Source organism: Arachis duranensis, chromosome 10 (genome assembly GCF_000817695.3).
Source record: "Arachis duranensis cultivar V14167 chromosome 10, aradu.V14167.gnm2.J7QH, whole genome shotgun sequence".
In the NCBI taxonomy this organism is placed as follows: domain Eukaryota; kingdom Viridiplantae; phylum Streptophyta; class Magnoliopsida; order Fabales; family Fabaceae; genus Arachis; species Arachis duranensis.
Genome location: NC_029781.3, coordinates 5,768,432 through 5,781,786, shown reverse-complemented (window position 1 = coordinate 5,781,786; position 13,355 = coordinate 5,768,432). Strand labels below are relative to the sequence as shown.

General features: G+C 35.6%; 1 protein-coding gene across 1 annotated transcript; it reads right to left on the bottom strand.

Annotated features, from left to right (window-relative positions):
• Nucleotides 1-2,927: 2,927 nt before the first annotated feature.
• Nucleotides 2,928-13,028, bottom strand: LOC110276262 (uncharacterized). The gene is made up of 6 exons (XM_052255526.1): nucleotides 12,917-13,028; nucleotides 12,702-12,818; nucleotides 4,258-6,565; nucleotides 3,868-4,179; nucleotides 3,671-3,776; nucleotides 2,928-3,602 (listed from the first exon to the last, which is right to left on the bottom strand). Exons 1-6 carry the CDS (start codon nucleotides 13,026-13,028, stop codon nucleotides 2,928-2,930), a joined length of 3,630 nt encoding a protein of 1,209 aa, XP_052111486.1.
• Nucleotides 13,029-13,355: the final 327 nt, after the last annotated feature.

Below are 13,355 nucleotides of genomic sequence, written 5' to 3'. Positions count from 1 at the left end.
ATAATAATAATAATAATAATAATAATAACAGTAGGATAATAATAAAAACAGCCATGTGTAACAAAGGCGTGTCATTATTAATTCACACCTGCACACCGCCTTAAGTACAAGTATCGGGGAGTGTTAAAGTGTATATAAACATAGGAATGATAATATAGGGGTTTTCTATATCTGAAACAAAAATTAGTTGTCACATATTTTCCAAGATATAATTTCCACATAAAAGTAAATCATAGTGACCTCTATTACTATTAAAAAGGGGATATTATTCTCATATCGAATATATAAAAAATGTCTTCTTATTGGACCAATTAATATAGCATCCCTATCTAATAGACAAAGTTCATACTTGTATTACTGCATAACGATAATTACCATGTTTTATACATAATTAGATAAATAAATTATCTGAAAATTAATATCATAATGTTGACCAAAATATAAATACAAGGACTGTCTAATTCCCCAAATACGAGTCACTTCGAGGTGCCCGTGCTGCTAAGGCAAACCAAAGCTCCTTACCTATCGATCTATCTATCTATCTATCTATCTTTCTCCTCGTATTCCCCTGCTCTCTCTATGCATGTTTTGTTGTTATTTTTGTATGTATCATGAATATTTTAGCTTCACCAATTTTGAGTACAAAACAAGCACTTCTATGGGTAAGCAACAACATTTCCTTTGTCCATTTCTATAAGAATTCAAAATTCATTGAAACAGGCAACACCACCAAAGAAGAACTCAAACTTGGTCCACTGGTTATGGCTGTGTTTGCTGAGATCAAAACTTTGTGGATCTGTCTAGAAGAATATTTTGATTCAAATAATTGTGGTTGAAATGTTCCTGTGGAGTTTTTCTTTCGAAATTATAAATTGTTATTTAGGCTAACTCCTGGGTTTTATTGTTAAAATAGAAATATATCTAGAAGCAGTAACAGCTTATATATAAAATAACTCAAAATCAACACTAGAATTATTAAACATAAAAAAATTGGCTAAAATGATAACAATGGACAAAGTCTGGGTATTTTAATATATTTATACGAAACCTGACAAGTGTATGTTAGATTTATATTGTCCATATAATATTTGCACAAAGAAAGCCTCAATTGTCGTTAGCAAGTTTAATAAGTATATATCTGATAAGTATTACTAACATACTTATTAGCAATGATTCATCCAAACTTCATCGAATTATTATAGTGCATGTATAGTAAATTAGCTAAGTAGTACAATCTTTAAAACAAGAACTGGATAAAAGTGCCATGATAAAATAGTTATAAAATTATTTTCTCCTTAATGAATATAGCATAGTATTGTCTCCGCTATCATATGCAACCTGACTCTAAGTCCTTCACCTAAACCAAAGCTTTTCCCTCAAGGATTCAAGTATCTTGTTGCCCACGTAGCCAAGTGCCACGCATTCTTCTCCTCGGGAGACATTCCACTATAGGGATATTCATTCTCTTCGGGTGTTCTATTGAGGTCGTAGGACAGCATCGAACCCTTACGTCCAGCAGAATCTTCGCCCTCAGAGATCTCGGAGGAGACAACATTCTCTCCTTCCAACGAATCTGGAACCACCTCCACCGGGTATTCAGATTCCTTTTGTACATTGTCTCAAGACATTCCTGGGAGGTGCAAGGTAGCCAAACAAGCCCGGATTAGGAGGAACTAGTGTGTGAATTGACTAATCAGTATGGCTTAACATTTAGAGTCAATAACTTCTTTAATCAGACAACATTGGGATTATAATTAGTGAAGCCAAGGGTGACCCCTACTTCAAATACGCTCCAAATTGGGATGGAGAGTCTATGCAATTCAACTAGGCCGAGTCTTTAGAATTAATATAAAAAAGATACAATCTTATATGTACATGAGATAAGGTAGAGTGATGATATATATATATAAGTCTACATTCACGTATGTGTTAATTAAATAATTCTATATAAGATTTTTCAAGCTTATAGTGGATTAGACATAAACAGATCATATAAACAGTACAAAATCCGAGTCTTTCTTACTATCCCATAGTCGCTCAAGGCCGACTGCTATGAGTTTAAATTCCTCCTGTGCTGCATAATCCAGTTCAACGACAAGAGAGTTCTCATAGCGTGACTGCACAAACAAGCATAATTAATGTATAAGTACTGCAGCTATGAAAAAAAGTAAATTTCATTTTCCAAAAGTAAAATATTGAGCAATAAGTAGAATATGAAACCCAAATTGAGCCAGCGCACATCATGCCAAGGCAAAGGATGGTAAAACATGAATATTTACCTTCACCTCGTCAAGTATTTCCTGTGAGCACCACTTTTCCGTACTTGTTATAAACTCAAACCCAAATTTAGCCCGGTACTTTCGGTCCCAATGAAGCATTTCCTAAAATTTTAGAATAACCACATGAATATGGTTTCTTTTGACAAATAAGAAAATGGTTTAAAAAATTAAACTGTGCAGCGGCAAACAAACCTTCATCATTGAACCAGGTGCATAACTAATGGCTCGAAAAAGGTGACTTTGTCCAGAGAACGCATCCAACCATGATTGTATGCGGGACTCTTTGAACCACAATTGCCTTGCAAAGGACGTTGCGTGGTCCAACGAAGAGAACGGAGACGCTTCTATCATCTTCTCTGCGAACCAATGGCTTCTGGTAATGAGAAAGAAGTCTCTGGTCTCCAATTTCCCTGATAATCCACCAAAAATAGAAAGAATGTACAAAGACAATATAAAAATGTGACTATAGGAAGTCTTAAAGGATAGAAAACAGCGTTGTCAAAACCCAGATAAATAAAAGAGCTTTATATGAGACGATGCGTTTTGAAAAATCTAAAATAACTCAATCAAATCAACCTATTGTCGGAGAATATGACTAAAATACAATCTACTGAAATATGAACTACATGCATGATGGAGAACAGCATTTTAGGATTCGGCGGCCTCTTCACAATCTTCAACCCTTTCGATGGTGGACTCTTCTAAATCGCCGTCTCTCGTCAACCGCAGGCCTTCGACATCAAATTCAGGGAGGCTACTCATACAGGACTGTGGATGAAGGTCGACCTCACAATGTTCATAATCTTCGCCCATGTCAAACAAATCTCTTGGCTTCACATGGACCACTACACTCCATCCGTTCTCCACCTCATCCTCCACGTAGAACACAAGACGCGCCTCAGATGCCAAGATATACGGCTCATCGTCTTCTCGATCACCGGTGTGGATAGGATTGGCAAAATTGACACAGGTGTGGCCCAAAACGTCTTGCCGGATGCCTCTGCCCGACGTAGTGTCCGCCCAAAGGCACTTGAACAATACTACAGTGAATTGACCGCTGTAATTTAGCTCGATGATGTCTACTAATCTCCCGTAATACGAGACACCGCCAACAGCAACATTGGCATCCCGTTTACTTGCATAACTTCTAGTATCCGAAGTGACATAGACCCCACTATTCTGTGTTTTCATCCCTTCCTCCCTCGACATGGTCCTGAATTTAAATCCATTGACGTTGTAAGCCTGATAGCGACTGGCCTGAGCACGGGGACCACAGGCGAGCCACTGTAACTCGTTCGAATGATCCGTGCTTCCAAATTGGACCTGACATTGAACCATTAGAGATAAGAAGGCATCAAAGGGTTGTAGGATCCTGAGATATTATAGATTACCTTATGCCTGAACCAGTTCGAAAATTCTCTGTGCACAACAGTATCTATGTGAGACTGCGACCTTGTTTTACCTCGCAGTTTTCTCTTTGTGAAGGCTCTGTACTCACTGTGCATAGACAAAGTTTGTTCAAGTTCATTTCTATCAATACCCAAATTGGCTAACTGTATAATTTTAGAACTTAGGCTGTTGTACTTACTCCAAGAATTTCTCTACAGCACTGCAATTCACCAGTACATGACGATGTGCTTGAAGCTGTTCGGTTGCTGTTAGAGTAAAATATGAAGCTGCCCCGACCGACTTTCCAACCTCTGGGAACATGTCGGCAATCTCGCTCTCTGGAGCATCGCTCGGTCGGTCGTCAACGCGCGTCGGTCGGTTGATCCTAGTCTCGACATTATCTAAGTATCTTGAACAGAACGTGAGAATCTCCTCGGATAAGTAGCCCTCTGCAATCGATCCTTCTGGTTGTGCCCTGTTACGCACGTACTGTTTGAGACGACCTAGGTACCTTCGAGTAAATAACATAAATTAATAGGTGACAACAATCCTAGTTATAGAGGTCGAGAAAACTTAAGTAGATCTTTACCTCTCAATTGGGTACATCCATCGGTAATGCACTGGGCCACCAATACGGACCTCCTCGACCAAATGCACCGTTAGATGAACCATAACTGTGAAGAAGGAAGGTGGAAATATCATCTCCATGTGGCACAAAGTATGGACCACACGATCCTGAAGGAGAGGAAGTTGTTGAGGATCAATGGATTTACTGCATATTAGTCGGAAAAAGGCTGATAACTCAGCCACGACGGCAGACACTGGGGTGGGCAACACGTGTTTTGACGCAATTGGAAGTAGATGTTCCATTAGGATATGGCAGTCATGACTCTTCAAGCCGAATAACTTGCGCTGTTTTAAATCAACACAGCGAGAGATGTTGCTAGAGTACCCGTCTGGAAAGACCACATTCTTGATTGTCCTAAGAAAGACATCCTTCTCTGGATTCCGCATGGTAAAGACTGCAGCAGGATACTTTCCACCTTCAATTGGCCACATATCCTGCCGGATGCCCATCAATTGGAGATCTTTTCGAGCTTTTAGGTGGTCTTTGGACTTACCGCTTTCGTTCAACATGGTGAAAACAATGTTGTCGCATACATTCTTCTCTATGTGCATCACGTCAAGATTGTGACGTAATTCGTTGTTCTCCCAGTACGGCAGATCAAAGAATACACTCCTCTTTTTCCAAGGAGACTCGTCTTGGACCACGGTCTGCTGTCCGCGCCTTCTTTTACCGCCCATCGCTTGCACCTTGCCTTGTGAGACGGGAACACCCTCCAATTGTCTCAGGACATCCCTACCAGTCAATTTGGTAGGTGGGGATCTATCCTCTACCTTGCCATCAAATCTACTCCGATCCTGTCTATATCTGTGATCGCGATTCAAAAAGCGACGATGACCCATATAACACCATTTCTGACTGAAGGTGAGTCGCCTAGTCTCGGCATCCAAATTGCACGTGGGGTAAGCTCTCCCGCCGTAAGTATTCCAGCCAGATAAATTGCCCAAGCCAAGGAAATCACTGATAGTCCACATCAGTGCAGCTCGCATCTTGAATGTTTTCTTCTCACTGGCGTCATACGTATCGACACCGGCCCACAGCAGCTTGAGCTCGTCGATCAGGGGCTGTAGGTAGACATCTATGTCATTACCAGGCATTTTAGGACCGGGAATTATCATAGAGAGAATGAAGTTGGTTTGTTTCATGCAAATCCATGGGGGTAGGTTGTACGGAATAAGAATCACTGGCCATATTGAGTACTTTGAACTGAGGTTTCCATAAGGGTTAAAGCCATCACTGGCCAAGGCTAGGCGAACATTGCGCGGATCGCCAGAGAAGTCAGTGTATCTCCTGTCAAATGACTTCCAACCCTCGCCATCCCTGGGATGCCTCAGGTAACCGTCAGAGTTGGTTCCTCTCTTGTGCCACAACATGTCCATGGCTGTCTTGCTAGACATGAATAATCTCTGCAACCGTGGAATCAGAGGAAAATAACGAAGAACTTTTGCTGCCTGAGGTTTCCCATTCTTCTTGACAACGGCGTTGATCTTTACAATGGAATTCTTCCTGGTCTTTTGCTTCCACCTGGATGCTCCACACCTTTTGCATCTGGAGAGGTCATGGTCGGAACCCGTATATAGCATGCAGTCATTTGGACATACATCTATCTTCTTGTACTCAATACCGAGCTTCCTTATGATCGTCTTAGCATCGTGCAAGGTATTCGGAATCCTTGCATGCTCAAAGGCATCCCCTAATAGCTCCAGAATCAATCCGAAAGCCTTGTTGCTAACTCCGCACATGCACTTGATATGGTAAAGTCTCACCAAGAAAGACAGCTTCGAGAATCTTGAGCATCCTGGATATAATCTCTGCTCGCCATCCTCAAGCAATTCTTGAAAGGCACGAGCCTCGCGGCTAGGCTCGTCAGATAAGTTTGGCAACCCTTCCGCACCATCTCCGACCACTTCATCCATCATGTTTTCATTATCACTCTGCAATCCCGGAATGTTGAAGGCCTCGTGGACCATGTCAAGCATTTGATTTCCTGAGTTTCCAGTGGGTTCTAAAGTTTCTGTATCTCTGGAGCTCTCGTCTACGGTCCTCTCACCGTGATGTAACCAAAAGGTATAGTTAGGGGGAAAGGGTTTCATCAGAAGATGATCGTAAGCATCCTCTCTAGTTTGGAAAAATCGGAACCCACACAAAGGACATGGACAATGTATCATCCCATCCGATGATGCATTGGCAAAGGCAAAATCAAGAAATCTATTCAGACCATCCCTATATTCTGCACTACCTCGTGGCTTTGTAATCCAACTCTTATCGATGTCTTATTAAATGAAATAGCACGAACAAATAAATATACAGTAAGTAGATGCATAACACTAAGAAATCTATTGAAATAAAATTCGGATATGTGTAAAGAGAAATAACCACAGTTAATCACAATTATAAGACGGAATATCTCAAAACGGGAAAAGATACAAAGTTATTAGCATCCCGGATAACATGTAGCACAGGAAAGGTAATTGGAAGGATTCTTACTCATTGTAAAATTCTGTGCTTTCTTTTAAAAATACTGGTAGAAAGAAGTGCTGGTTCCAAGTCCAAAAAATGAAAATATTAAGAAATACTCCCTTAAAAGATAAAAAGGAAATAAAAAATAATTGTTAAAAATAAAAAATAAATTAAACAATAACTATAATTAATCCATCATAAGGCACAGAGAACGGGATATTCAAATGATCTCAAAATATGAAAAAGAAAACAGGATTGAATGTTACATATGGGTACCAAAAATGCTAGCGAGTGAAATAAATATAACTAGTCATCTTGTGCTGTCTTCTAGCGTGTAAGAAAAATAACGTGTTCATTGTAAAAGAAAATAAAAAAAAAAAATAATGCACAGCAAGAAGGGTCAGACAAAAAAGATATGGGAACCAAAAATGATAGCAGGTGAAATATCCTTTCCTTCATGAGCTGTAGGACCTACAGGAAACACACTAAGAGCCCAACAATTTTTTATTCATGGACCTAGAGGAAACACACTAAGAGTCCAACAATTTTTTATTCATTGTTCTTCTTCTCTACACACAGATAGACTATAAAAGTTATCATCTCATAATCATCAGAGATGAATAATAATAGTAGAAAAAATGGAACTATCTGACTGTACGATCTACTCAAAAAAAATCCAATATTTTATTTACTTGGGGAAAACAAAATTCGAACAAAAACATTTAAACGTGAGAATCTGAATTCTGATAAAGAACAAAAAAATCGGCATGGCTATGACTGTATGAAACTAAAACTTGTTGCAACTGGACCTGGTAGACACGAATTATTAGAGTGCCTTTATTTGGATTTGAGCCATGGAAGAAGATGCTTTGATAATAATTATTATAGTAATAATAATAAAGCATATAATTGAGATCTTATGAAATTTTGGGTGCATTTGCAATGAAAAGGGAAATTGTTTTAACCAAGACAAAAAAAGAAAGGGGACACTTTCATCAATGAACAGAAATTGGAGTCAATTAAATACATGTTAAGCCAAATGAATCACGCAAAGTATACCACAAGTCCAATATTATATACATACTTGTAAAAACATCAAAACTGTTTCACTCTTCTGTACAGCACTTTCTCTGCTAATAATTAATATATAAACTAGCGAAGCTAGCTAGCTGCACAAAATACTAACAATAAAGACCCATGTGTCATGTATGTTTGTTAGAACTTAGACACTCCTCTTGTATTTTACATTTCGTTCATCAATCAGATCTAAACATGTATGAATGCTGCCAAACATCGAAAAGAACTAGGTTCACAATGTACAGAAAGTACAATCAACGAGCTTTGATAGAATCAATTTACCGGACACAATAAACCAGTCCCATTGAAAATGCAGCTAACTCAGGAACCGAGCAGCAAGAAGAAATAAGAATTGTATAATCAAATGTACAAGTTTCAAAGAGCATCAACTAAGAAGCAAATGTAAAATTGTTCCATCAAAGCCATTTGGATGGATCAGATTTAACAGATACATATTTTGCCGAAATAAATGGTTCCCCTTTTCTAGCAAACTTGCTAAACAAAAAACCAATTTGTATTGCACAAATAACCCAGCAGGAACAGAGCACGTGAAAAATAAAACTACCAAGGATCAATTGTCACTTGGAAGAATCAATAACAAAGTGCTAGTAGTTGTCAAAATTGGCTTGATTATATATGTATTCTCTATGTACTCTACATAGGTTATCCCTAAAGCATGAGTAGAATTTCTCTATGTACTCTATATGTATTCTCTATGTACTTAATCTATTCCTTTTAATAAATAATATACTGGTCATTTCTACTACTCACCTACGCAAGAGATGAGTAGAACAACAATAACAAATCAACATCATCATAATCATAACAAATAACAGAGTCAGAAGAAAGTTAACCTTGTTCAGAGTGTGCTCTAGGAGCTTCTCTGCTGATATTTATGTTGAAGCTCTTATAAACATCGGAGCGGAGAGTGAAACAAGAGTTGGCAATTGCTTTGCTCAGTAGTTAGCAACCGACACCAAACGACGTCGCTTCCTGCACAAAATGTAAAGATGCATAACACTTTGGACTAGTATTACCTGCTTCAATGTATGAATATATATCTCAGGATTAAAAATTAAATATTTTTTATGCAGATACAAATTTAGCGCCTAATTTTCTATCTCTAGTACAAATCTAATAGATATGAACTTCAGTCAATCTATTTTGAAATTTATAAATTTATAATACACGACAATCACAAGTATCCTTGAATTTCAAATTTAATTATTTGTTATTGTATATCATCTATATCTATTTCTCGCAACTCCAACCTACTCTGTTTTTATCCCCCTTAATTATCTATGTATTAATCTATTTTATCTTTCTAAATGAAGTGTTATTCTTTATATCTCAAAGTTATTTAAACTAAAATTTAAAGTGTCATGCAAATCAAGTTACTTTATTTAGTCTTTATTTTTCTCTCTATTTATTGACATCTTTACATTTTGATTCAGCAATTAATAATGTTGAATATTTAAGAAAATTTCAAATATTATCTTTTATACAAGATTTATCAAATATTTAAAACTAACCGCAAAGAGTATAATTGGATAAAAGATAACATAAAAAATTAAAAATATGAGAAGCAGAAAGTTAGAAGGTGAAAAATAACTTTGAGTGTTCCTATCTGAAGAAAGATTTTTCTGACCTTAAAAATGTTGTACTATAGTTTACGAAACAGTATCAAACAATGACATAATGTAGTTCTCTTTTCCCCCCAAGTTGTATCCCCAACTATTAACTATAATGCTAACCACTAAATGAATTAGCATTAGACTAGTTACTGGTCAAGTTTATTTGTTTCTCAGCCTGCAATAAATTTCTTGGTTCAGTGTCTTTTGCAGATCCTTACTCATAGTGTTGGCAATTCTTATACATCATGCGAAAGGTACTCGAGGTGTCTAGATAATAAGCGAGTATATACTCTGATTATAATTATCTTTTACAATTATTTACAATCTGGTCTCATTACTTAATAGAAAAAATAACAGAGCAACCCATTCTTGCTGATTGTGAACAAATGTATGTATACTCTGATTAGAATTATCTTTTACAAGATAAAATTACAATCTGCTAGTTAATTAAGATCAATTAGCTATCTAGCTAGTCAAATCTGAAGTGTTCAAATAGTTTAAGTTATGACAGAAACATAAAACTGATTACCGAGCTGAGCTTGCTCATTGTAGAACAAGTCGAATGAATGAAATTCCTAACTCTAAACAGCATCAATTAACCCAAATTGGCATAATATATAGACAAACTCTCGATCAGACTTCTGAACCAAGAATGTAAACAAGAAGGAAAGATCAGTTATTAAAGAACGAACCAGATGAAAGGGGAGATGCCGCGATATGGCGATAGCTCAACTTGGCGGATGGCTAAGAATGGTGGAACTGTTTTCACCCACGATTGATGAGAAGCACGGATGGCAGCTTGGTGGGCTTCTGTAATTATGGGCAAAAGCTCAAGAAATTGGGGGTTTCAGCAAAATTGGGGTAGTCGATTAATGGTTGTAACATGACAAGGGGAATGGACAAATTGAATTATGATCAGATCCTCACATGGGTAGGTTCTTTCGCTGATGAATCGGGGCTCTACTCCTGCTCGTTTAGCGCACGACCAAAAACAACTCGCGGGTTTCTGCACAATTGGGGGGAATCAATTGCTGGTAGTACGATAAAACGGGAAATTGAAATAATGAATTGAAACTTACCTAGCGGCATTTCTTGAAGTAGTCGCCAGGTATGTTGCAGAACGGGGGTGGGTGTGTTTTGCGCCTCTGAATCTAGCTTCTGTTCGCGCCAAGAAGACAGGGTAAAAGGAGGAGGCTTGAAGAAAATAAAAATCAGGCACAAATATAAATTATATATTAAAAATAAATTAAACAAAATATATTTTTATATGTTAATAAATAATAATTAATTTGATAATTAATTTTTTAGAGTATACATAACATTTTTATAAAAATAAATACATTTAAACTTACAATAATGCAAAATAAAATGTTGATAAGGCGACTTTCTTCGGTTGCACAATTTAATCTTCACCAAAATATATCGCAAACAAAGTGAATTTTAAATAATGAATAATAAACATTGAATACTCAAAATTAATAATAAAAAATATATTGTAAAGTGATAACCATACTTTCAGTGAAATTTTATATATTCTTACCTAAAGTCAAATAAAACAAAATATTTTAGAATCAAGCAAAATACTTAAAGTTCAATCAAGTTGGAATAACGTATTTTATATTTACGCGTCAATTACTTTTCAACTAAATGTAACATATATAATTAATTTTAATGTAAATGACTTCTTTTATTTTGTTTCCATTGTCTTCTTATAATTTTTTTTTTCTATAAATTTTTCTTCTTTACGATTAATATTGTTAGATTTGAATTCGTTTTTGTTTAAAAGTTTAGTTGTTTCATGGTTGTTTTATTTTTTGTAAAAGCAAGCAGTGAAATCAGATTTTGTATAACTTTTTCATTTTTGAAAACAAAGTAGATCAATTGAACCAGCTAGAATTAGACTATTGTTCTGAATCAAATTAAATTGTCGAGATTTTGATTCATTCTTTTAATCAATAGTTGTGGGTAGTTGCTTTGTATACGAGTTAAATAAGTTTGTTTTTGTTACGTTTTTTTTTGTGTAAATATGTTCGTTTTTTATTTTATTAAAACCAACTCCAACGGGTGAGTTTCAATTTATTTTTTCTGACAAATTTTAGTTTCATCCGTTGGAGAGGCAACAAAATGAGTTCCTTCACATAATTCAAGAAAGAAGAGTTCCTCTTAAAAGGAATTCATGGCAGCCAATGATAACTTGCCATTACCTTTAAAATAAATAATTATATTAAATTATAATTAATTGAATAATTAAATTAAATTATTATTAAATATTATATATATTGTTATATTAAATTATAATTAAATTTGTTTTAAAAAATATATTTAATTTTTACATAATTTAAAATAATTTTTAGTTGAATTGTTTATTTTTATTTATAAAATTTAAAAATGCTAATTAATTACATTATAAAATTATCCATTGCAAAATTAGTCGTTGAAAACTAACTATTATTATGTTACCGTTATTATTGATAAATTAATATTTTATTCTTCTATATATACTACTTACATACACTTCTATTATCACACTTTTTTCTACTCTTTTTCGTCTTCTTTCAAGTTTACAAAATCAAAGTTCTACTAATATTATTTTTTGTTTGAGAAAATGAATTCAAATCAACTCAACTCTTTTTTCAATTACTTACAAAATTTGTCTTGAACTCCAAATATTCAATAATCTCAAACTTCAAACTCTCAAAATAAAAACTTCACACTACCAAATATATTTTAAAATCCAAATCCGTAAAATGTTCCTAATTTCAATTTTCAAACTCCTTATAATAATTTTCGTATATTCCAACTATATAATCAAAATTCTCAAGCACCACATTTCTGTTTTCATCCATATTTAACTCCTTTATCGAAAATATTACTCCAACATTCTTGGCGTTTTTAACTCAATTCAGTGCATATCGAGACCTGACTCATCTGGTATTGATAGCTCTTCTAACCCATTCCTTCAAACTTCGATACAATCTAGTCCAAATTCGCAACATTTAGATTTTGCCAACTCTCATGGATTAGATGCTATCGACCTTAATGATGATGACATTAAAAATCGTAGGCAAGATAGTATTTAACACTGGCATTGGGAAGAGAATGAGATGTTAACCAGTACATGATTGAATGTTTCAACTGATCCTATAGTTGGTACCGACTAAAACGACGAAATATTTTGGAGTCAAATTCATAGCTATTGTATGCAATTCAACGCCGACATGAAAAGGGGGCAGTTACATGTAAGAAACGATAATATAAGATTAATAAGGTAGTTGCACAATTTGCTGGTTGTTACGATCAAACTAGTCGAAACATAAGGAGTGGTTTGAACACTGATGATATAAAGGAGTTCGCCTATAAACTTTATTCCACAAATTATGGTCAAATTAAAATTCACTTTTGAAAGGCATTGGAATATGCTTCGTTTGGAGAAAAATGGAGAAACCAACTACCTACACAGAGTGGAGGCTCAAAAAGAACTAAGATTAGTGCAATTGGAGCATACTCATCATCATTAAATTCAGAAATACAGTCGGCTGACGAAACCGGTGTGGACTCTCCCATTCGCCCACAAGGATCAAAGAAGAGCAAGAGAAAAAGTAAGGAAAAAGCATAAATGTCTGAAGATCTTAACGAAAAGAAATTATCGGTTGTTAAGAAACTATCTCTCACGGAAGATATTAAGAATATTAGAGAAAAGAAACTAATGGACAGGGAAAAAGAAAGAGAAAAAGAGAGAGAACATAAAGCAAAGATGATGACAATCAAAGAAAAGGAGTTACAAATTTAAGCGGCAATGAAAGAACAAGAATTACAAAATGTCTATTTGTATTTCTAACAGAGGGTCGATGCAACTGAAAGAAGAGGCTTGTCACCACTTCAAAAATGCAT